Raw genomic sequence first — 25,776 nt, 5'->3', positions numbered from 1 at the left:
GGATTCAAACTGCCGACCTTTTGGTTGGCAGCTGAGCTCTTAACCACTATGCCACCAGGGCTCCACACAAAAAGAGCTAAATTTTTCTAAAGCGTATGATATTTGCCCTGAATTTTTTTTTCCTCAAATCTTTGGTTTATACAAAAATAGAGTGGGGATTAAAGGCAACATCTGACCTTGAATGTTTAAGACCATAGCACTGACAGCTGAAGGAGATCTAGGATCATTTATTCCAATCCTTTCTTTATATAGATGGGAAAACTGAGGCCCAAAAAAGTTATAGCCACAGAGTAAGTAAGAAGCAAAGATGAGCTGAGACCAGACTAGACACCAAGTCTCCTTACTGGGATTCAGAGAAGTCACGTTCTACAAGTTGCTTCTCAATCTGATTTATCAACCATCTGTCAGGTTATCATGTGAAAAAGCTACCGCCTGCAGCCATCTGTACTGGTTTGTTCCCTGTCAAGTGTTTGTACCCTGTCATCCTGACAGAGTTTTCTGCTTTGGTTCTATATAGGTGTCATTTCCCACCCTCAATAATCATTTCACCACATAGGACTAAGGCACAGTTTACCGGTAACAGCGGCATCTGTGCATCTCTTTCAGAACATCAGTTATTGCTTGGAGGAGTCAGTTTCAACTCATGGCGTCCCCATGTGTGTCAGAGTAGAACTGTGCTCCATACAGTCTTCAATGGCTGATTTTTCAAAAATAGATCGACCGGCCTTTCTTCTGAAGTGCCTCTGGGTGGACTCAAACCTCCAACCTTTCATTTAGCAGCCAAGCACATAAACTGTCTGCATCACCCAAGGACTCCTTTCAGAACATAGTGGCCTAAATAATCATCCTTAACTTCAGATCCTAGCTCTCTTGCCTTAAGCTGATAAACTTCCTTTTGGACCAAAAGATGAAGTGTTTCCTCTTGGCTCCTTGTCATGCTACTAAATGTTAACAAAACAAAGTTTTCTTTTAAAATCTTTATACCATATCACTTATCAGGAAAGTAAGGATTTTTTTTTTAACAGGAAATTTTGCTCTGTATTTTGGAATTCTCATTCTTAAAGAATTTGTCATAATCCTTTTCCTCTGAAAAGACTCAATTTAGGATCACCTAAAATCTACAAGGCAATAGTTTAGGAACTGTGCAGTTAGTATTTACATTAGTCTACTCCTCAGCATACATTTTATGGAATTTGACAATCTTTATAATTAGGTATTTGGATTATTTGCTTTAATTATTGTCTGAATAAATATTTTTTGGACAAGTTTTAAATTCAGCTCCAATGCACAATGTTAATATTAACCTAATAAACGCTTCCCAAGTTGATCCTAAATTCCTCCAACAGAATTAGGACTAATTAAACAATGTATTGAATCCAGTCTAGAAGAACAGGCCTCTGGTGTTCTCCTGTGCTCTCCACCAGCCGTAAGGAAACCAAACGGAATCTTTTGTTGAAGCTTCAAAGTTGGTTTTATTAAGTATCTACTGTTACGTGCTGAGGAAAAATGGAAGACAAAGATGTTGCTTCTGCCTTTGAGACTTATCACGTAGTTTAGGAAGCCAGTGAAAATTATACAGATAGCCACTGTATTAAAGCATGCTCTGTCCACACTCCAGCCCCAGCTCACCCCTACTATGCACTTAGTAAAGGGTTATATGTTATAATACATGAAAAGAACTCAGTACTAAACACACACACACATATACACAGAGCACAATATAGTGCAGCAAAGGCAGTCAGTCACACCTGCATAAAGGAGAATGCTTTTTGTAAATTATCATACTTACAATTCCAATGTAACCAACCTTTTCTTAATCAAGCCACATCTCACTAGGTTAATATAGACCTACTCCTGATACTTGTATTTAAGCATGGGAAAGTTGTTTTTAAACAGGACTCTAACTTGAGAGCTAAATGTAAGAAATGAAAACAATGGCGGTACAAGTGTCAGGAAGGTGACATGACAATGAACATGATTAAACACAAAATACTACCAATGCAGATGTAAGATATACCTGTCTCATGGGTCTCTGAATGGTGGGATTATAAGACACTTCCTATCATTATTCTTGACTATATTTCTACATTTTCTACAATGGATGTATATTATTCACTAAATAAGGAAAACAAAAAGTTGCATTAAAAAAAACAAAATTTTTAGATGGTTTAGATCTGTCTTAAGACAAAGGGCTAATTAAATAATGTGATTATAACACTCTTTCCACCTTGAATGCTCTACAGTCTTATTTCCTAGAAGGGCTCTTTTAGGTAGAGAACTGGCCTTATCTTGATAAAGCAAAGTTGTGGGTTTCTGTGATGGGACCAAACCACACCACAATGCAGGTGACAAAAGAACCAAGTATCATTAGAAAAACTCAGCTTTGAACATCTTATTCCTTGGTATGGCAAGTGTTCAATCAGGCTGAATATAGTGATTACCAGCTTCCGTACATTTCTAAGAAACAGAATGAGGGTAACAGCTTAGTGCCACAAAATTCTACCAAGTGTATGAATCACAATGATTCACTTAGGTAGGGGAGGAAAATCACAGCAATAATCTCTCACCAATTAAAAATTCAAACAGATCAAATGAAACTAGTCCTAGTAGCCAATACTGTATTTACAAGGTGGTGTTGTATAATGATGTTAACACAGGTGTCATGGATTGAATTATATCCCAAAAAAAACTTGTGTATCAATTTGGTGGGGCCATGATTCCCAAGATTTTGTGGTCGTCCTCCATTTTGTGATTGTAATTTTATGTTAAAGAGGATTAGGGCGGGATTATATAACACACTTATTAAGGTCACATCCCTATCCAATGTAAAGGAAGTTTCCCTAGGGTGTGGCCTGCACCACCTTTTATCTTACAAGAGATGAAAGGAAAGCAAGCAGGGAATTGGGGACCTCGTACCACCAAGAAAGCAGCACCAGGAGCACAGCACATCCTTTGGACCTGAGGTTCCGGCTCTGAGATACTCCCAGAACAAGGCAAGACTGATGACAAGGACCTTCCTCCGGAGCCAACAGAGACAGAGGGTCTTCCCTTTGAGCTGGCGCCCTGAATTTGGACTTGTAGCCTACTAGACTGTGAGAGAATACATTTCTCTTTATTAAAGCCATCCACTTGTGGTATTTGTTAGAGCAGTACTAGATGACTAAGACAACAGGTAAATAAAATTCAATATATTATCTTTGAAAGGGCAGACAAGGTGGCCTGCATGCAGTTCTATGCCACAGTCCTTTAGGCTAAACTGTCTTTACCTTTTGCAAGCACTGATCATTCTAGCTTAGCTATTTGAATAAACTTCCCACAAAGATCTGAGCTTTATAGAGATTAAGTCAATGACTCAGTAGGAGGTATGCTCTGTGCCGAACTAATACACTTGGTGTGTGTTCTGTTACAGAAATACATAAAGTGAAACCGATTACTATAATATTTTCTTCCTGAAGCTATTATGACACTTCATATAGAAGAGTCTATTTGAACAGAGCCAACTTGGAGACTGTCCCTCTTATATTAAAAAGGCCCCAATGAGTGACAGCACTAGTTTCTCCTGGTCTCCCATGGATAATTGAGGCAGATGAGCTTTAGCTCTCTCCCATGTAATATGTCTTGAATGATCCCAGATTCTGTCAACAGCTAATGGTGCATGTTCCCATAACTGAGATTTTAAATTGGCTTCTGTGACAATGCACTCCCCTGGGTCCTCTTTCTCTTCACCAGTAGTTCTCAAATCTCACTGTACATCACAGCTTAATCTGGAAAGAAGGGAAAAGAGAAAGAAAGAAGAAATCTAATGTCCAGGGCTAGAAAATCTCATTTTGTATTCCAGGTTGGGCCAGGGTTGAGAACCACTCTTAGAAAACTCCTTCGCAGGCTTTTTCTGCCTATTTCTTCAATGGAGATGTTCTCCAACCTTCTATCCTTGGCACTCTCCTCTTTCTAGTTACTCTCCTCTTAATCATCTCAAACATTCTTGTGCCTTTTACCATGGCTTATACTTTAATGGTTTTATCATTCCTGGACCACCCTCTGAACTTAATTTACATTTTAATCTCTAGCTCCTTTGGATCCAATACAAAGCAATTCATATGGCTAATCTAAAAGGCATCCAAACTTAAACATACATAATTTTCTCCCTCAGTCCTGTTCTTGAATTCCCTCTAATAATATCCTGCCATAAAGTCGAGTCTGGTTGAAGACTTAGGAGTCCATGGGTGGTGAAAACAGTTATGTGCCTGACCACCCGCCGAAAAGTTGATGGTTCAAACCCCTCCGGAGGTGTCTCGGAAGACAAGTCTGGAGATCTGCTTCCAAAAGGTTACAGCCTTGAAAACCCTATGGAGCAATTCTACTCTCCACACATGGGGTTGTTATGAGTCAGAATCCACTTGACAGCAGGTAACAACAATGGTGAAGACTCAGCCCTGATCTGAGCTACAAGAACACAGATCCCTTAAGGTTTCATGAAAGGCTATAGCGGTTTAGTGAGTCCCACGAAACTGTGTGAAAGAATGCAGTTATACATATATGTGCCAGTGAGTCCTGGGTCTGTGACCCCAAAAAGACCAGAACCATTGTATCTATGTATTGTTTCCTCCTCCTCTCTCATCTCCCAAGTACAACTGCAACCAAACTTATTCTTCTACTCCTAGAATTCTCTCACATCATACCTTCCTTTTTATTGCTGCAGGCCTAACTCAGGCTATTATCTAGACAACCATTCTAACACTTACTGAACAAACAGTAATATTAATTACGTGGTTTTGTGTCCCTCACTACATTAAGACCTATGAAAGTAATAAGCCCTTTGCTATTTATAATTTTAGTATCCCATACAATGTTCCACATATAAACCCACTGCCATCAAGTAGATGCTGACTCATATCCAGGGCTTCCAAAAGGTTCAAACAAGTTCCCAGAAGTTATACATAACAATCACCCATGGATCTTGTTAAAATGCAGATTCTGATTCAGTATATCTGGGTTGGATTTGCAAATTCTCAGCAGGGAACTTGTCAGAAATGCAAACTCTCAGCAGGGGTTTAAAACCAGTTGGAAGCCCTGCTCATAGTGACCCTATAAAACAAGGTAAAACTGCTCCATAGGGTTTCCAAGGCTGTAATCTTTACAGAGGCAGACTGCCACATCATTCTCCAGTGAAGTAGCTGGTGAGTTAGAACCACTGACCTTTTTGTTAGCAGTCAAGTGCTTAACCACTGCACACCAGGGCTCCTTGTTCTACATATAACAGGTAATTAGTAAATAATTATACTAAACCGTTTATTTTAAAGTTATGTATTTTTCCTGGCCAAATAAAAAAATAAATAACATAATTGTCATTCATTCCTAATCAACTAGTTTCAATTTCTCCTTTCTGACACTCTCCGCACCACAATGGCATACACACAGAAATGTCTGGAACATGGAAATACTTAACTGGTAGTTTTAAACACTCTAAAACCCTTAAATGACCCACTACTGACTCAAAGAGTTAATGTGACTCTCTCTGTGGTCACTGTAAATAATAGCCAACCTCATTCAACTTTGAGCCACAACATACGTCAATGATGTTTCTAGGTGTGGATCTCTGTATTTATCCTAATTGGAGTTCTTTGAGCTTCTTGGATGTGTTAACATTTTTCATCACATTTGGGAAGTTTTGGCCATTATTTCTTCAAGTACTCTGTCCCGTTATCTCTGTCGTCTTCTTCAGGGACACCCATTATATCCATGTTGTTATGCTTAATAGTAGCCCAGAGGTCCCTGAACATGTTCATTTTTCCTTATTCTTTTTTCTTTCTGTTCCTCAGACTAGAACATCTCAGTTGAGCTATCTTCAGGTATCCCAATTTTTACTTCCACCTGTTCAAATCTGTTGAAGTCCTCTAGTAAATTTTTCATTTCAGTTATTATGCTTTTCAACTTCACAATTTCTATTTTTTTTTAATCATTTCTATCTCTTTATTGATATTCTCTATTCGGTGGGAGATCATTCTTACTTCCCTTTAGTTTTTTAGATGTGGTTTCCTTTAGTTGTTTGAACAATACTTAAAATAGCTGATTTAGTCTTTCTCTGTGAAGTTCAATGCCCAAGCTTCAAAAGGGAGTTTCTTTTAATTTTTTTTTCCTGTGTGAGCCCTACTTTGTTTTCTTGCATATCTCACATGTTTTTGTTGAAAATGACATTTTAAATAATATAATGTGTCAAATATGGAAATCGGAGTCTCCTCCCTCCTTCCCAGGATTTGCTGTTACTGTTTGGTGATGATGTTATTATTTGTTTAGTGACTTCTCTGAAATAATTCTGGGAAGTCTGTATTCTTTGTCATGTGTAGCCACTGAAGCACATGCTTACTTAGCTTGCTGGTCAGGTAATGATTAGAGATTTCCCTAAACGTCTGGAACCAATAAGTCTACTAGCATCTGGGGAGAGAGAGAGAGAGAGAAGAGTTGAGGCACCTTCTCAACACTCAACCAGGCAGTTGACAACTCTGCCTTAGCCTTCACTTCCTGCTTGCACAGAGTCTCAAGGTCAGCCAGAGGTAAGAACTTAGGGCCTTTTGAGGTCTTTCCTGGGCATGTGCACAACCCTATACATGTATGTGGCATTCTAGACTCCCAAGACTATGTCGGAGCTTTTCAAAGTCATGAAAGACATCTAATCCCCTGTTTTTTTCATTTATACATTTTAGTTAGCCTATTGTTTGCCCCAACTGTTTGTTATCCAGTGCCTCACACAGCTGCAAAGTTAAACACTGCCTCTAAAAGTTTCAACAAAGGCCCGGGGAGTGGGGGCGGGAAGCCTGTTCGAATTGGGAGACCTCCCAGTGAGGTCAAATAAACAAGTCTGGTAAGTAGGATCTTCCAGGGAACTACCAGACAGATCAAATAATAACAATTCTCTGGGAATGGAACTTTAAAGGAACTCCAACTCTGTTCTGCTCCCTCCACTGGCTGCCAGGCAGATAGTTCTACTGTAATCGCAGGCTGCTGGTTTTCAAAACTATCATGGAGCTTGCGGGTGGGAGGGGTGATAAATAGGACTAAATTGCCACAAAGCTCACTATTCTACTGAGTTCAGCCATTTTTCTTGAATAAATACTCCCTAGAGATTGCTGCAAGCCTTTAGTTAATTTCTAGAATTCTGAAAAAGTTGATTCTGACCATTTGTGCCAGTTTTCTCATTGCTTTTATGGATGAGAGACGTTTCGGAGGCCCTTACTCCACTATTTTCACTGACATCCCACAATACACATTTAGAAATCATTTCTGCCACACATATTCATTCTGAAGGGTAACAATTCCTTCAAGTTGATGGAAACAGACCTACCAAGGTCCTCTAACGATCAAGTCTCTCTGGTGACTTAGGGCAGTTATTTAGTGCTGTTTCAAGTTTTAAGGAAATCTTGTTTAAGAGGTTGTTGGGACAGAAACTTCGTAGGGAAACTACCACTACCAAATTTCTCAGGCCCTCTTCTCCATCAACTTCAAAAATTGCCTGCTATTTTGCCAAACACTGAACTAAAATTCTAAATGCCCTCCTAGCATTCAAACATGAGATCCAATCTTAGGAGAGCTGCCAATTAAATTTCACAAAGCTCTGTGAATATGAAAAGGAACAGACTGTAAAACTAACTTAAGAATCAAAACCAAACAGAAATTACTCCACTACTTGTACTAATTTTATGCACGTTTAAGCATATACCAGTAGTTACATGTACATGAAATAATAAAGAAGTTATAGGTCAATGGTAGTATGAGTGACAGGCATATAAACTAAGCAATTTTTACAAAATGTGTTTTTAAGAAACCTACACAGAACATTTCCTGTTTAGTACTCTTGTGACAACTGCCATCTGAGCCACCTACTTCATGCTTGACAATGGATCTGCTAAGAAGCATACTATGAGCACCTCAACCTGTGCAGCATTGGCAGCAGGTGCTATAGGGAAAAGGTACTTCTGTTTGAAAGCCCTTCAGAACGACTGATTAGGCTACTTATTCTAATAAGAACTGACAAAACAAGTAAAACCTGAATTTTTAACCCAAAAATAAAAAATGGGGAGGCCAGCAAAGAAAACTTGGAGAAGCAACTCTGACGGCTCTGACTCACTACAGATTATATACATAGGAATTTCTCTTGCTAGGTACACATTCACAGCCTGAATTATGTATAAAGCTAGTTTGAGTTCTGGTTAGAGTCATGTTTTGCTGTCCTTAAACCACTATTCATTGGAAAGGAGTCAAAAAAGAAAGCTACAGTAATTGCCCTGACAGCAAAGTGGTTAGGAGTTCAGGATGCTTGAGACCAGAAGAACTAGATAGTGCCCAGCTACCACCAGTGACTTCCCTGAAAGGGAACACAACAGACAGTCCTTGACAGAGCAGGAGAAAAGTAGGGTGCAGAACTCAACTTCTAGTAAAAAGACCAGACTTAATGGTTTGACTGAGACTAGAGGGACCCTGGAAGACATGCCCCTGGACTCTGTTAGTCCAAAACTAAAACCATTCCCAAGGCCAACTCTTCAAAGATTAGACTGGACTATGGGACATAAAACGATACTTGTGAAGAGTGTGCTTCTTAGCTGAAGTAGATACATGAGACTAAATAGGCAGCTCCTGCCCAGAGGTGAGATGAGAAGGCAGAGAGGGTCAGGAGCTGGTTGGGTGGACACAGGAAATCTGGAGTGGAAAAGAGGAGTGTGCTGTCACAGGATAGGGAGAGCAACTAGGGTCACATAGCAATGTGTGTGCAAATTTTTGTATGAGAAACTAACTTGAATTGTAAATTTTCACTTAAAGCACAATTAAAAAAAAAAGTTCAGGCTGCTAACCAAAAGGTTGGCAGTCCAAATCCACCAGCCACTCCTTGGAAACCCTATGGGGCAGTTCTACCCTGTCCTATAGGGTTGCTATGAATCAGAATCAACTTGATGGCACATTACAACAACAACAGTAATTTTGAGCTATATTAAAGTGGTACATTTTTAAATAATAACAATGGGTGATAAATACAAGAGTGAGTGATAAGTGGTGTATCTGTGAAAATTCTGGAAGTACAGGAGAAAGACTGTTACTTCTGAGCAAAAGCTAGACGTGATCAAATGCTGGATTTGCTATAACATCTGTAACATATGTAAAGCACCAAGCACTTAGCACTAAGATGGAAGCTGCTCTTCATATCCAATGAGACTGAAATAAGTCGGATCACCTATCTATTGTCTTAACATATACCTATTTCTAGGCATTTAGATGTCTGTCTCTCCTTCTGAGCTTCTATTATCCACAGACTGCATATTACTGCAGAATCTTGAATGTTTCCTGAACTGACCTACCCAGGCTTTCCAAGAGTTCTGGCAAACAGGTTTTTCATGCCAACGTTTGTGAGATTTGTAATGTCTAAATCCTAATGGCAACAGAGGAAAAGTTTTTTTTCCTCTTACAAAAAGTATTTTCAAACAGTCTTATAAACTATTCACATATCAAACTAATATCTACCTACAAATAAGGAACAGTAATTAGAACTCCTTTGAAAGCTAATATAAGGGTTCAACTCAACTGGAATCCAAAATCAACTGGGGATATCACATAATTTGGCTTAATGTACTAGATTCTTTTGGTTCCAAGATCTGGGCTAACAGAATTTTAACCAAGATTTCAGGTTTTAGGTTTCCTCTCTCTTACCCTTCAGACATGACATCACTTGAGCATATTTTTTTCTGTCAATTAAATTCATAAAATATACGATGTTAAAAAAGTTAGCCAAGCACTTACTTTTCTGACTGTCTCTACAGCCAAAAGAAATAGAGCTGAAATAGCTGGATCCAGATAGTTTACAGTGGGGCAGAGGTTGAGAGAGAGAGACAGAGAGAGAAGTAAACAAAACTTTTAATGAACCTTTTTATCAGTTACCAAAATTTTCTGTTTGTCTATATTTCCCAAGGACCAAATGACAGCTAGACCAGACCTATAAATCAAAAGGTCTCAATACATGCTTTTTGAATGGAGTAAGTGAATCAACAGGGTGTCAAAACATCATAAGAATAGCGAATTTGGTCTGAATTTTCATCATATTCCTTTTTTCAAAGGCATTTGCTACTATGTGGCTAATTAGTCAGGAGACAGCTCTGTGCAAAAGGGGTCCAAGGAAATCATCTCACTCCTGTGACCTTTAAACAAAAATATTTCTATGTCTATCCTTAATTATCCCTCTCTTTTCATAAACCTTCAATGGATCATTGCCAATGAGCTAAAATTACAATTTCATAGCCTGGACTTCAAAATATTCCATAAACTGGCTCTAAACTACTTCCAGCCAGACTCATCTACTCACTGCTTCCTAAACAACCCATGCATAGTCCTACCACTGAACCACTGGCTGATACCATTCTTCCTACCTCTCCCTCCTCTTTCCTACCCATTCTTCCAGGTCTTACTCATTATTGTTCCACATCCAGACCAAATCTCATGAATCTTTCTTGCCTTTGGTTGCTTACTCTAGCCTCTGAATTCCCATATCCTTGTTTTGGCTATACTCATATGACATGAAACATGTTACTGTGCATGTGCATGGGGGCACGCAAACATATATATACTTTTTCTCAGTCTGATTATAGATGAAGGCCCTGTGGCACAGCGGAAAGATGTCAGAAGACTATGATTGTATCTCCTGACTCTGTCACTTACTAGCTATGGTATAACTTCTCTGAGCCTCAATTTCCTCACCTATGAAATGGGGTTAATAATCCTTGAATTTCCCATAATTTTCATTAATATATAACTATGAAAAAGTCCTTTATCAGCCATGAATCACATACAAATATATTAATATATCATTCTGCATCCTCAGCACTTAGCAATGCATCCTTCACATATTAGGTATATAATAAATCTTGCTAATGGTGGTGGTAAAACACAGCTGTAGGAATTTGCTGAGTCACTTTGGTGTTTTCTTCAATTCTGTATAAAACCATTACTGTCTAGTAGATTCTGACTCATATTGATCCTACAGGACAGAGTAGAACTGCCCGATAGGGTTTCCAAAGCTGTAAATCTTTACGGAAGCAGATTAGCACATCTTTCTCCCATGAAGCAGCTGGTGAGTTTGAACCACCAACCTTTTGGTTAGCAGCCAAGCGCTTAACCACTGTACCACTGATTATCCATTATTGTGCCAGGTGCTTTAACAGGAATTGTTACTTTAATCTACAACATGTGAGGCAGGTCCTAGACCCTATTATCTCCACCAGTCTGACAATCTGAGAGACAGACTGTCTTGTTTTTCCATTTCCACACAGTCTTAAAGAAAGACCCAATAAAAAGGTGGAACAAGTGAAGTCAACCTTGCTCACCGTGGGAAATGTTAGTTGAATCTGCTGGTATGGTACACCCACAAGTATAATTAAAGCTGCCACCATTTTCACTAGCAGGATCATTATAATAGGGTCCAAGCTGAAAAGTTGGAATGTACATTCTTAGGCCAAGTACGTTCTTCTCTTTCTACAACTTCAAATAGACAACAAAAAATGCGAAAATCTGAAACACAACAACCCAACACTTTCAACTGTTTCTGACTGCAAATATGCTAAAAAGAAAAACCGAAAGTTTATAGTTATGGATTTTTTAAAAGTGTGACATATTTAGTAAGTTTTTATTTTATAGATAGTTATTGCATTTTTCTGCACCCTCAAATCTCCAGATCAACACTCCATCACACAGAAGAGTATCTTCAACATTTCTCCTCCTTCAGCACTAATTTTCACATGTTTCTTATAATGAGTATTTCCCTGCTACTACATTCTTTTTCCTCCACTCCTTTACAGTATTTTCTCTCCTAAATTAAGTGTTAATGAAAACTTAAATCAGCATCTGCCACTTAATCAGCTGAACAGAGAGAACTTAAGCCTTGAGAAGGATTTTTTTAAATGTATTTTTCTTGGCAAATTTCCCCCCTTTAAGTTGGGAAATAGTGGATCAGATTCTTCAATATCCTTTCACAAGGAAAACCTATAACAAATGAAGTAAAAGAGAAGAAATACATGCAGAATAAAATACAGATGACAATTCTTAATGATGAAGACCATAAATAATCTCAGTTTATTTTGTATAATTTGATGATCATTTCAGAGATTACCTTCCTCATTTAGGTAAGCGGTAAAAAGAAAAAAAAGCAGAACTGAATTCAACCTCTTTGCTGTGAATCAAGATAAAAAGTGCCTCAGCTTACAGGTTTCTGACTATGGAAACATCTTTTCTGTGATATAATACGGTAATGATTTGTTTTAAGAGTTGAGGTGATTTTTCCACCAACGATTAAAATTGAAGGTAAAATGCTACTTGCTGAAATAAAAACTCGAAAGAGCTCAACTCTTCTAAAATTCCCCTTGTGTTATAAGCAATATGGTACAGAACTGGTGTTCCCATATCGTTACATAGGATGAATGTTCCAGAGAGATTAAAAAAAACTGCTATGAACAGAGGTATTCATTGCAATAAAGATTAATAAACCATATGAGCTTTTAGCCTAAACATGGAAATAGATTTGCAAGAACCAGGTAACACCTTGAAGAATAAGGTCTCAGAGCTGAGCCTCAATTGCCTCATTAACAAAACAAGAGGGCTGAACTAAATGATGTCTGAGGTCCTATCCAGATTCCAACTTTTTTGTTTCTACTAATAGCTCTATTTCCCTTTAAATCAATCATGCGTAAAACATTCTCTTTCCTTTATCTCTTCGACTACCAAGTCAATTTTGGAATGGTCTCATATTTGGCCTTTGCTCTATATTCTAAATTTGAGCTATCTCATGTTAAGATCCAAGTATCAGCTGTCTCATCCATCTTTTCCTCCATCCATCCACCATCCAGTGCAGTCACCAGACCTAGATGCCTGAAAAGATGTATTGTCTCATGCAATTTCCAACTCCATTGTCTACGAAACAAAAATCAAAAGCCACAATTCAAGGCTCTCCATTATAGGGTCTCTCTCTCCCTGATTCATGGGTTTATATTCAATACACGTTTTATATCAGTTCAAAAACATCATAAAAACAAAAACTTAAAAAAGTTCACACATAGTTTCTTTCTCTAAAAACAGTCACTGTTTTAACTTCCAAAACTTTCCTTTCAACTTTTCATTTGCAAATAGGGGGAAATAAAAACTGTATAAATATATAACTTTTTGTCCTACTCTTGCCATTTACTTAAGAAGTAGTTTTTGGGTTTTTTGGGGTTTTTTTTTTTCCACATTTCTATATGATGTTATTTTCTAATGGCTGTAAAACATGCAATCATACTGACCAGGATTTCTAGTGGTTCATCTGGCACCTTTGTGTGAACTAGAAAAAAGCATATCTTCTGGGAAGGATTTGTAAGAAGCATCTTCTGTGGTTCAGTGGTTAAAGCAATTGACTGCTAACTGAAAAATTGGCGATTCAAACCCACCAGTGGCTCCACAGGAGAAAGACATGGCAACCTGCTTCCATAGAGATTTATAGCCTTGGAAACCCTATGGGGTCACTATCAGTCAGAATCGACTCGATGGCAGTGGGTTTGGCATGGCATTGTGGGCCTAGGGCTTGGTGAGCTTCCTACTCTGCCTGGCATTCTAGTGCCTAAAGGACGTGTGAATGCTCTGGTAACCAAACAGTATATTTACTGGAGAAAAAAGTCCTACTAATAAATAGGCAAAACAGCATGGTGAGTGAGTTGAGGCTCAAATGACCTTACCGTAAACCCTGTCTCCTTCACTTACTGTCTGACCCCAGGTAAGATGTGTAACTACTTGCTTCAGTGATAACAGGAGTAGCTATCTCACAGGAACATTTGTGAGATGTAAATCACAGCAGGCTCTCAGAACAGTGCCTGGTACACAAAGGCTACTCCATAAAAGATTTCTGTCCCAATTAAAAATTGCATCAGTTATGTGTGTATGTCTGTGTGTATCTGTGCCCATTTTTGAAAACTTTTAAAAATTACTTTCTTGAAAAACATAGTCAGGAATGGGACTACTGTGTTAAAATATATCAACAAAGTCTTAAATTTGAACTCTTTATGCCTTCATGTAAATCCACTAAGTACATATGTGGTAAAGAGTCAGCTGATGACTATTCATGAAATGCCATTTCATGAAAATAATAATGTCAGGAAAAACAGAAAAACTCTTATTCTGGGGAGCTTCAGAAGAAATATTAATAGTTTAACATATTAAAAGAAAGGTGGGCCTTGATTTCCTTGGCACTGCTAAAACGGGTCAGTCAGGATGACCTCCTAGGCCTTTTACAGCTTTGTATGTCTGTGATCCTATCTCTCCGTTCATACAGCCTCCATCTCCATCACAAGCCCTCTATTTCTGAAAGGCCAGGCTCCTCCCTCTTTCCCAAACACGCCTGATCTCTGACAGGAGGTGTTGCTGGTCTTTTCACCATACCACCACCTGGAGCACCCTTTGCTCATCTTGAGGACCGAACTCTGGCCATTATCCAGAGTCCCAGTCTGATTTCTATCCCTTCTGCCAGGCCCTACATTAGCCCTCTACCCCTTTCTTTAAAGACTTGGAACGTTTATTTATTGTCTATGTCACTCCTTATTCAAATCTAATGGGATTAACTTTGACATTCTCAAAAGTGAAAGAATTAAAAGTTACTTCTTCTTGCATCTGAAATAATGCTGCCTTTGTCTTCATAGATCTAATGTACACTATGTTCATATACAGCATCATGTAATGTAGCTACATCTGCAGCCACACTGACAGAAATCTATCTCAACGGAATGCACACCAGGCTCTAAACTTAGAAGAATGCACAATCCAGATTTCTACTGAATTGATATCAAATTTTTATATCTGGCCAAGCAGACAAATTTATGGTAACTCAAAATCCAACAGTTGATATAATTCAAGGTAGGTGTGATGTTATAAAATGCTCACTAGCCAATTTTAAATAAAAAACCTGTTGCCATCGAGTTGATTCCAACTCATAGAGGTCCTATAGGACAGAGTAGAACTACCCCATAGGCTTTCCAAGGGTGGATTCGAACTGCGGACCTTTTGGATAGCAGCCAAGCTCCTAACCACCGCACCATAGTTAGAAAATAAAGTCTGAATACAAAGAGAAGAGTTATGTCAACACTGGAATTTTGTTTTAAAACCCTGTATTTTAGAATAGAGTGTTTTTCCTTTTTTCTTTAATCAAGCACCATTTATAAAATATTTTAAATTTCCTGAAACCTTGTTTTTTCATCTAAGTTTATCCAACCCATTTTGTCAAGGCATATGGAATAAGATTACTGTACCTACGTTAATATTTTGAGATTAAGATGAGGAAGCTAAAATCTGCATTTGAATATAGAAGGCATATGCTAATTATACAAAGAGACTAAAGAATCTCTATAGAACATGAATTATCCCTTTTCTCTATCCCCCCAAAAAAGTAGTATTAATAAAAATGCAATACACCTAAGAGGTTCAAATTCTTAAAATGAGGAATCATATATGATTAACAGACTGCATGGGAGTTTAAAAGGCAGTGTGGGCTTTATCCCAATGGAGGGTGATGGCTCTAAGCCATGAGGTTATCATATTATAACATGGAGGGCAGTTGTAATACCCTGCCACCGTGCACTCTGAGCTCTCTTGGGTGTCATTTTCACCCATGACTTACAAGATTTTCCAGTTTGAAGCCTCATCATCAGTGTGTAAACTGAAGCTGCTCCAGAGGCAACAGGGGGAGAAGTAGCTCTGGTGGCATTTGAACGGAAGATACTCAGGCAGAGAAACCAATCTGGTGGTGGTGTAAGAAATGAATGAAACCAGAGGAAGAAGAGTCCATAGGACAAGAGAGGACAAAGAAGAGGAGGAGAAGACAATAAGAAATGAGATGACGGAATGAAAAAACGACAACAAAAGAAAGCCAAAAAGTGAAGTAAGTTGGGGGGGGGGTGCAGAAAAGGAAAAGAGGAGACAAGAAGGAGGAGGAAGAGAAACAAAATGTGAACCACCTTTGGGTCTATGAAAAGCAACATGTACCACATGCCTGTATTTCTGATTCCTGTTTTTATGTCACAGCTCTATCAAATGAACAAATACAGAATGAGAATCCAGGCACAAATCCACGAATCACAAAACCAGAGTATCACTGCCATGAATTGTTTAAAGAAAATCTAAACCTCAGGTTAACAAGTGGCATGAGTGTTACTGCCATCTCTCGAGTTACCAGAAATCATGTAGCTGAGTCAAAGGAAAGTCAAATGTTCCATGCCTGAGCTTGAAACTGTTCAAACACAAACAAAAGAATATGATGTTGGTTTCTTCGTTGGTCATCTTCGAGCATACCTGCCAACCAGAGATGTCATACAGTTCCCCTGTGTTTTTCAGGATAGCTCTTCCATCTTGTTCTAGCTTCATACTTTTGGTCTTTCTTTCCAATTTAAATTGAATTATAGCAGGATTCACCTTGAGCTAACTGTGAAGCAGATCAAGCAGGCCTTTGGTGTCCCTGTACCCCACCATTCAGGGTTATTCACCTCTTTGGACCTGGAATGCCTCCTATGTTTTCCTAACTCTTCCACTCTACTGGAAACAATACAGTCTTCAATAACTCAAAAACAGACATAGTGAATTATTAATTAGATAAATGAATCATTGTTAAGCAGTAACCAGCAAATACATGATACTTTCCAGGTAAGGAATGATAGAAAACCAAATTAAAATGTATTTTATAAATTGAACCCTTTACATATAATTAGAGCTGTCCTAATGGTGGAAACTTCCACTCAAATACCAAGGTGGTCAGCACTCACCCTCCCTTAGCATGGTGTTAATTCAGACAGGAGAGACTAGAGAGGGAATCCTTAGGAGGAAATATAAAACTTTTAACTGAAGCGCATCTAACCAAAGAAACAATGTTTAAAGGTATCTCATTAATGCAACTATCAGCACAGCATTTTGCGCCTATGACAAAAAGCATGTCCCAAGAGATCACCATGACACAGAACACACACCTGAGCTTCCATGGGAGGAAGGGAGGGGAGCAGAAGGGCATGAATGGCAACAAGGGGCTCTACAGATCCTCAAATCTCAAAGTATTGCCTCTACTCAGGAAATAGTGCCTAAATTAGTGTCAATATCCACCTTGTTTCAGAAACTTATCTGCCTATGGATAAGTTTCCTGTCTGTGGAATCATTTGGAAGCATATTTTTTTCACTTTCTATGCTGAATGGAAGTCTGGTATTTTCAGAAGCTACAGAGTACATCCGAGTGATGATCCTACGAATGTCTAAAGAAACATTCACTTGGAATCATTGGAAAATGAAAGTTCTGTGTGGCAAGATACATCAATACATCACCCAGGATCATCAAAAGAAGTGAGGAACCCTTGGGAGCGTATCCTACCCAATCTGCCTCCTGATTAAAGGTACTTACCGTAGTGCAGAATGTCTCCCAGAGCGGGACACACTGTTGCCCACAGGTGAGGGCAGGTTGCTCCCTCTGTGAAGGTCCTCAATGGACCTGCTCCAGGGCTTTGATTTGTCCATCGAGCTCTCCACAGTGCTTTCCACACTTTCAAAGTCAAAACTAAAACAAAACACAAATGCCACTGAAGACTAAAAAATTCACAGCCACACAAACACACGGATACACACAATGTACCCTTCCTATTCCATATCTGCACTGTAACGTGGGGAGTCTCTGCGGGAAGAGAAAAACTAAAAAGAAAATGCAGAAGAATTTCCATAGGCTCAGTGTTCGCTTCAAAAACACAGAATGACAAATACTCGACCTGGCAAAAGAAAAACTGAATAAAAGCAAAAATTACATAGTGATGTATTATTTGTATTTCACTGTTAAGGCATGCTAACTTACCAACTGCTAACATTGCTATGGTGAAGGGAGCAGGGTGGTAAAGAGATCCTACAGCTGTCTTCATTTTGCTTTAACAAATCAATATGGTAGGCTTATACTAATTTATTCCTACCCGTCAATTTTCACTGGGCATTTTCTCCTAGTGTGTTGGCAAGTATAGTTTTCCAACCATATGTGATACATTACTATCGAAGCTATGGATTTGCTTTGATTTTGGAATCTCTTCCCAATGTGGTACTCTTTAAAGTAAGATGGTTGTTTCTCTGACATTTTTTGAGGTTATTACTCATGTTAACCATGTTAGAATAAATGGCAAGTTAAGTTGCTCATTCTTGTATAATTTTAGGAACAAAGTTTTTAAACAGACAGGCCTTTGTGTTTCATGCATTTTTTTTCCCTCCAAAAGTTAGTAACTGTTTTCTCCAAAAAACATTTTATTCATAGTTTTTATCCATAGTTTCACCAAACACCACCTGATCAGACAGTACAGCAAACAGAAGGCAGCTTTAAGATAACTATAATTAATGTCCTCAGGAAGATTTTAGAGCATACTGCAGAAGGAAATGCAATAATACACATTGGAAATAAAACATACGATTGCCAAAATAAAATATTTTTTAAGAATGGTCAGTTATCTGAAAACTAGGTGATGCTCTCAATCTATTAAATGCTAATCCTGATAGCGGAGATTGTTGTACAAAATCAGCGTATGGGTCCAATCACAGACACTTTCGTCACCCCTTTGGATGCAGGTAGCAGTGAACAAGAAGAGAGGTAGAAATGGGTAATTAAATAGAGCCTTAAATACCAAAAATAGAGGTCTATAATTGAGACTGGAGATGGTAAGCCAAGGTGACATCCTAAGTGGCAGAAGGCATCCTCCAAGATCACTCATGCCCACTGTATTTACATATCATATCTTATGTTCCTCTCAGCTTGTCCTTTCCTCTCATGCAGAAGAAAACAAAGACCCACCCTAAGGAACACTTTTATTTTTGGGATGAAGTACAGCCATTGTTTCACATTCTAAGAGCTAGGAAATTGTCAAATGCTGACGAATAGCAGGGAAAGGTTTCTGCAGATTAGTTTCAATAAAGAAGTTACATATACATATAATTTATCTAATAGAGCAAAACAAAACCAAAACTTATAAACCAAGAATGGGTATATAATGTAACGCTAGTGACAAAAACAAAAAAACCATAAAGGGACAAGATCAGGAAAAGTTCTGATCCTTTGTTGGCTAGTATCTTACACTTTGGAGTAGAACTCCCTCCCAGTGGCACTACCTTTCTCCCACTGAGCCCATGTGATGGTACTTTGGGAAAGCTGGTTTCCAAGTCCTATTATGATGTAGGTAAAAGGTTAATCACAGCAAACATATACAGCATGCCATTTTTTCCCTATTATTCCCAAAGTCACTTACTCCTTCCTTAATTCCATAAATATAACTGCAGATTTTAAGATACGCAACAGGGTAATACTATTCTGTTTTGTCATATAATACAAAGTGTAAAGGAGATTAGCAGTTTTTGACATAATGGAGATAGATAAGAAACATTCTTTAGAAGATCATGCTACGATTGTATTTCAGAGAACCATTTCTCAGGAAGAATTGGTTTGTTGGTTTTTCTTAGTCTACCCCATATAATATAAAAGAAGCATCAAAGCTGAAACTCATTCAAGCCAGTTTCAGTTAATACTTTAGTTTCTGCATCTGTAAGGTAGGAATAATTATAGCTTTCTCCTCACAAATTCTCAGGGAAGTGATGAAGATTACTAAGATAACATCTGGTTAAGTTTTGGGAGTTTTTGGAGTAAATCATTACTAAAAAACAAGTTACTGCTTTGAAAAGAAGTTGTGAGGAGTAAAAAAAACTCCACCTAGACTGAAATGTCTCTCAGTCAAATTAAACATACGATATTATTTCCTCAGTCTGTAAGAGTATATCTGGATATACTGGATATTGGAATGTTTTTGATCAAAGGAGGAAATGTGGAGAAGAAAATATCTCATTCAAATGTACACTTTTCAGTCCTGTTGTAAATCATTCCAGAAGCCTAGCAAATGGGAGGATGTTTATGAAACAACAAAAGCAAGTTTAGGTAAGTTGGATGTTTTTCTGTTCTGCCTCAGTTTTGTGGGGAAAAGCCAAAACTATACAAATGTACATAAAATAAAAAGGAAAAGTCCCTTGTTTACTCCTTTCTCCAGTTATTACTATGTTTAGTTATCTACCGTTGTAATCATTTGCTCTGCATTTACCAGCATAAACAAATATACATATGTACATCATTCTTAAAAATACAAATGGAGGCAGCACTCTTCTGCATCTTGCTTTGTTTACTTTACAATATATCATAAACCTCTCTCAATAACTGATAGAGTATTCTACCATATGGATAGTCATAACTCCAGCCCTAAAACACTTTTTAAAATAAGTACTACTCTAAGGGTTATTTTTAATCACCTGTCTTATTTCTGGTTTAAGAACATCTCTAATACCAATTATGTGACTTGCAAATTAGGCACCCGAACAGAAACAAACCTCCTTAAATACCATCTCATCTGCTTCTCCCCTGCCACCCCCCCAAGTACAGGGTATAATTTTACCAATGAGTTGCATCTTCTGTGATCACATAAAATTCAAAAGCAAATGAACCAAGTTTTACTTACGTTACTGCATACTGCGCAAAGGACAAATACTCCACCAGAACATCAAGACCTTTGTTTTCTTCATTCAAAAACTCTCTGACCCACCTATTGAAAAAAAAAATCAATAGAGAGGTTCATCTCATGCCCTGCCATGGAAAAGGATACAGAGGAAAGTTTTGTTTTTCAACCAGAAACATTCAATATGGAGTAAGGCCTAGATTATTTCACTTGAGGTAGGATATGACAACTAAGAAAACCACAACATTTCAGTGTGCAAAAATAAATAGAAGGAAAAATGTGCACTGCACATGTGCCATCCTTTCATTTTACTGCTTTGAAACTTAAGACAACCTATACAAATCCTTCTAAAAAAGGAAGTTGCTAAATGTATTTTTTCCACCACAACTGATCCACGGCAAGCTTGTTGAAGGTTCCAAGATTACACGGGGAATGAGGCAGACTGGGAACATGACGACATAACCACTGAAATCCAGGCTTGATTCCAAATCCACGCTCATCTCCTTCTTGGCACAGTAAGTGGTGGAAACCACTAAACTAGCCAGTGAGAGACCAGTGTTTATGGGCTTTTCAAAATTCAATAGGTATAATGATTTGCTTAATTTTTTCCATGAATGTTAAAATCTTCTTAAAAGCTGCAGGCACCACATGCCATCATCAAGGCCAAGATACAACAAATACCTTTTGTCAGAATTTTTTTAAAAATAATCACCTTGCTTAATGGTTCACTGAGAATTTTTACACATTTTTATTTGCTCCTCATAACAATTCAGACAGATAAAGTGGAGTGGTCAAACAGCACCTTTCGGTACTGAGGATAAATATCTGTTATTCCATTTTAAGATTCCTCCCATGGACCCACATGCAAAGAACTTGTGGTACCTGATTAAAGCTTCTCAATGTCTGAAACTCCAATGAATAAGTAAAAAAGGCCACTACTATCCCTGAATGGAGCCCTGGTGGTGTAGTGGTTAAGAGCTCAGCTGCTAACCAAAAGGTTGGCAGTTCAAGTCCACCAGCCACTCCTTAGAAACCCCATAGGCCAGTTCTGCTCTGTCCTATAGGGTTGCTATGAGTCTGAACTGACTTGACGGCACCTAGCAACAACAACAATCCCTGAATAACACTTGGGGTACTACTGTCAACTGGATTCCAAAATAGTTGCCTTCCTCCTTGAACACCAAGACAAAACGTACGCCAGCAATGGGTATTACAGCTACTGCAGATGCCAGTTTTGCTAGCTATTAAAATAATAGTAGGATAATCCTAGAAATACAGGTGTGCCCTTAAGGATTATCAACTCCTTGAAGTCTTTTGTTTTAAAGGAAGATAGAATCCAGTGGATTCTGTTTTAGAATCCAATGTTTCTGTTTTTGCTTGGGGGTGGGAGAGTGTGTGTTTTTTGTTTTCTCCTCAGCTTCATTCTTTCTTCTAGTCCTGTCATCTCTGTGATGTAAATTCAGGTCTAAAAGTAGTTTCAGGAAGCAGAAAGGTAGAAAAAGTAGATAGCTGGACTAAATTTTCCCCTCAGTGCCTTAGGCAGTCTACTGGTTAAGAGGTCAGGCTGCTAACCAAAAGGTCGGCAGTTCGAATCCACCAGCTACTCCTTGGAAACCCTAGGGGTAGTTCTACTTTGTCCTATAGGGTTGCTGTGAGTTAAAGGCAATGGGTTTTTTAACATAGGCACATGTAAGCATTGACATTTAATTGAAAGGAGACCTAGAGTAGCAACACTGGCAAAGAAAATACCACCAGTTAGGTCTCACAAAGTGGCTTTGTTATGACATCTAAAGAAAACTAAAGGGGCTGGCTACTGGTCGAGATGTAAGCAGACCTTTCAAAACAACCACAAACATAATTTCACCACATCTGCTTCTAAATGCTTATTTTTATTTGAGTTATTTCAATTATTCCCTATGCTACCAGGTCCCCGGAGACATTGGACGTTTTTAAGTGCTGATAATTAGAAGCTTAGAAATAGTAAAAGACTTTTTTTTTTTTTCCTTTTTACAACTAGCAGGAGACATAAGAAAGGCTGGAATTCACTATCAAAATCGAATGACTAAGTTGCTCTTTAAACTTAAGCCTCTTAGCTTCTCTTAGGCTCTTCAATGCTCTATAGACTCTGATTACATGATTTAAATTAGCTCCTGGTTGTAGGTGTGCAGCAAAAAACTCCATAGCTGGGCAAAGAGGTCAGCTTTTTAAAGTGACAAGTAACCATGGGATCCAGATTCTTCAGGGCAGCCTCAGTTTCAGATATTCTATCCCAGCGGCCCATAATACTCTCATTTGGGAAGTGAGAAAAATAGTCATGGTAGGTCTTCCTGTTTGATTTTCCAGACAATGCCTCTACAGAGTACAGATGGTCCAGGGTGCCCTCAGGACCTCCCATGTCCAAACCACTGCACCTCCATCTCACTTAGAAAGTTCAGTCACAAACTGGACAAGAGGCAAATGACCCAGGGCTGGGAAAATTTTTTAAAAAAAAAGAAGTGGAAAAAAGCCAAGTGTAGCCAGGGCTACTCTTCTCTTGACTCAAAATGGCAATGCATATATATCTTGATGCAGGGATATAGAGTATTAATTGTCTTCTCTTACTGTAATTCAACAGCCCATCAATGCCCTGCCTCCACTTACTAACTTTGAGTGAAAATGCCTTGAAGACAATTTTCAAAGTGAAAGTCACCATCCAGCTGCTCAATCCCTAAAATGTCTGTTAGAGTTTAATGTCATGCAGTTAGCCTCTTTTTTCTAAGATACAAGAGCCTCCTTGGGTCTTTGGCTTGGCCTTGACAGCCCTAGGTGGTTTAGGAAAGATTTAGGAAAGAACAAGGTATAAATTCTTCCAGGTTGGCTACCTTACCCTCTTTGTCAAGTGCTATCAGGTTAGCAAATTCATTTCATTTCAGCACTAAGGCTATGGATTGTGAGGAAAAAGATAACCTTCACTCGTTCCCTAATCCATATCTCTTCCTGCCTTGGGATATTCTGTATGGGAAAGAACAGAGGTGAGAGTGAATGTCTGTAGAAACAAAAGAGCATGGAAAGAAAATACGTAAAGATGAAAAGACGGCAACTTTCAAAGCAGTATCTTGTGTCTGATCTGGATGCCTCATTCTGTAGATTTATGTATATGTTCATGCAATGACTATATAATTTTAGGATTCCCATATTAAATTACTTCCGTTTTCACCTCTATGCATGACACACACAATTTTCTATTCATTTCCAATCTGCAAACAGTTTCAAGTTGGGTGAGTATAGGTTACTGAGAACAGAATTATTTCTGGCTCTGACGGCATGCATTTTTACTGAGTACCTCACAGATTCAATATAAGTACCATACGTTGCAAATCTGAATTTAGGCAAATTCCAAATCAGCTGCTTTGGAGCTAGAAAGACAGTAACTCTGAAAAAAAGCTAGATTCCAGGAAGGATCTAAGCGCAGACGTCAATACTCACTGTTCTGTTGTAGATAGGTCAAAGTTTTATTTCAGAGCTGCCACTGTTTTCTCTCTGCCTCCCAAAATCTTAGAATCTCATTGTTCTCATCTAGAAAATTTCAATTTCTAAGAGAGCAAAGCTGCCTCAAGACACACAAGAGAAAGGGACAAATATTGAATTCCCTTTGCTAGTCTCCTTTAGAGAGGACCTGTAGATAGATGGTGAGAACTGCAGCTGCTGAAAAATCTTGACAAGAGAAGGAAGATAAACATCACTCAGATTCATCACAACTGGTTACCAAATCTACTTTGCGAGGCAATGCTACAAATTAGTTCTCTAAGTGTAGCCCACACATTACTAGCAGTCCCCAAGACCTCTTCAGGAGGGTTGTGAAATTAAAACTATTTTCATAAAAATATTCAGATGTTAGTTGCCTTTTACACTGTGTTGACATTTGCACTGATGGTACAAATGAATAGTGCATAAAACTGATGCCACCAAAGAATAGTTATGTATTGTATTCTTCACTCTAAGCTCTCAGAGGTGTAAAAGACATCTTAATTTAAGAATATCCTACTGAAGCAATAAAAATTGATTTTATTTAAGCTTGCTCCATGAGTACATACATCATTTTTAATTTTCCATGGGACACAACGGGGAGCCCACGTAAAGCATTTCTGTTGCACACCTAAGTACCGTGGTTGTCCTAAGAAAAAAACACTTGTGCAATTGTTTGAGTTGCAAGCTAAGCTAGCCACTTTTTTCATGGAATGCCACTTACTTGTAAAAATGGCTGACAAACTATTGCTATTCAGTCTTGAGTATCTGGTAGACTTTTTTTTTTTTCCAAAAATAAGTGAAGTGAGCCTGTCATTTCAAGGAAAACAACCTGACAGTATTTATTGCCCATGATAAAATTTGAGCTTTTAAGTAAAATGAGAATTTTGGAAAACTTGTATTTACCACCAAGAGCTTGACAGCTTCACAAAGCTTAAAGTATATTCTGATGAGATTAGTAACTACTAACAAATGTGATTTTTTTTTTTATGTTGTAAAATGAAATGTGTCAACATTTTTAAGATGAGAGTAACTCAGTTGCAGTGTGATGGATCACTTTTGTGTGGCCTTTCTGGCCATGGTCTTGTAATTCCCACTGAAGTGGTTGGGCAGGACTGTGTGATAAGGTAATTGTGGCCCACAAAAGGGATTGGTGCCCTGGTGGTGAAGTGGTTAAGAGCTCAGGCTGCTAACTAAAAGGTTGGCAGTTTGAATCCACCAGCTTCTCCTTAAAAACTCTATGGGGCAGTTCTACCCTGTCCTATAGGGTCGCTATGGGTCAAAATCAACTCAACAACACACAATAATAACAACAGAAGGGATTGGTCAGTTTTGTCATTGCACTGGGCTTCCAATGAGCCACCCCAGAGGCAGGAAAGAGAGGATCCCAGTCCTACCACCGAAGAAGAGCCAGTATGTCCTTTGGACCCGGGATCCCTGTGCTGAGAAGCTCCTGGAACCAGGAGACAGAGAGAGAGAGAGAAAGACCCGGCAGCAGATGGCAGCATGGTGGGCTTCTCAGCCCACAGAGAAAGAAAGCTGAGTGCCTTTGGGCAAAGGCCAAGGGCTAGGGAGAGACATGCCTGCAAGAACAGCCAGGAAGAGGCTGTCCTGATGGAAGAACTATGTCCTGAGTGTTCCTCAACCTGAATTGTAACCTGTTACTTCCCTAATAAACCCCATAATTGTGAATATTGTCTGTGAGTTCTGTGTGGCCACTCAATGAATT

The 25,776-nt window shown here is 38.6% G+C and overlaps 1 protein-coding gene across 3 annotated transcripts in view; it reads right to left on the bottom strand.

Annotated features, from left to right (window-relative positions):
* Positions 1-25,776, bottom strand: part of FMNL2 (formin like 2) — a 341,516-nt gene that overhangs the window by 74,541 nt on the left and 241,199 nt on the right. For all 3 annotated transcript variants that reach the window (XM_023730404.1, XM_023730402.1, XM_023730403.1), the window contains exons 5-6: positions 20,547-20,630; positions 17,429-17,581 (exon numbers count right to left, since the gene is read on the bottom strand). In XM_023730404.1, coding sequence (XP_023586172.1) covers positions 17,429-17,581; positions 20,547-20,630 — 237 coding nt within the window. The remainder of the gene's footprint in view (positions 1-17,428; positions 17,582-20,546; positions 20,631-25,776) is intronic.

The sequence above is a fragment of the Trichechus manatus genome, unplaced genomic scaffold (genome assembly GCF_000243295.1).
Source record: "Trichechus manatus latirostris isolate Lorelei unplaced genomic scaffold, TriManLat1.0 scaffold00036, whole genome shotgun sequence".
NCBI lineage: Eukaryota > Metazoa > Chordata > Mammalia > Sirenia > Trichechidae > Trichechus > Trichechus manatus.
This window is presented reverse-complemented; position numbering and strand designations above follow the sequence as displayed.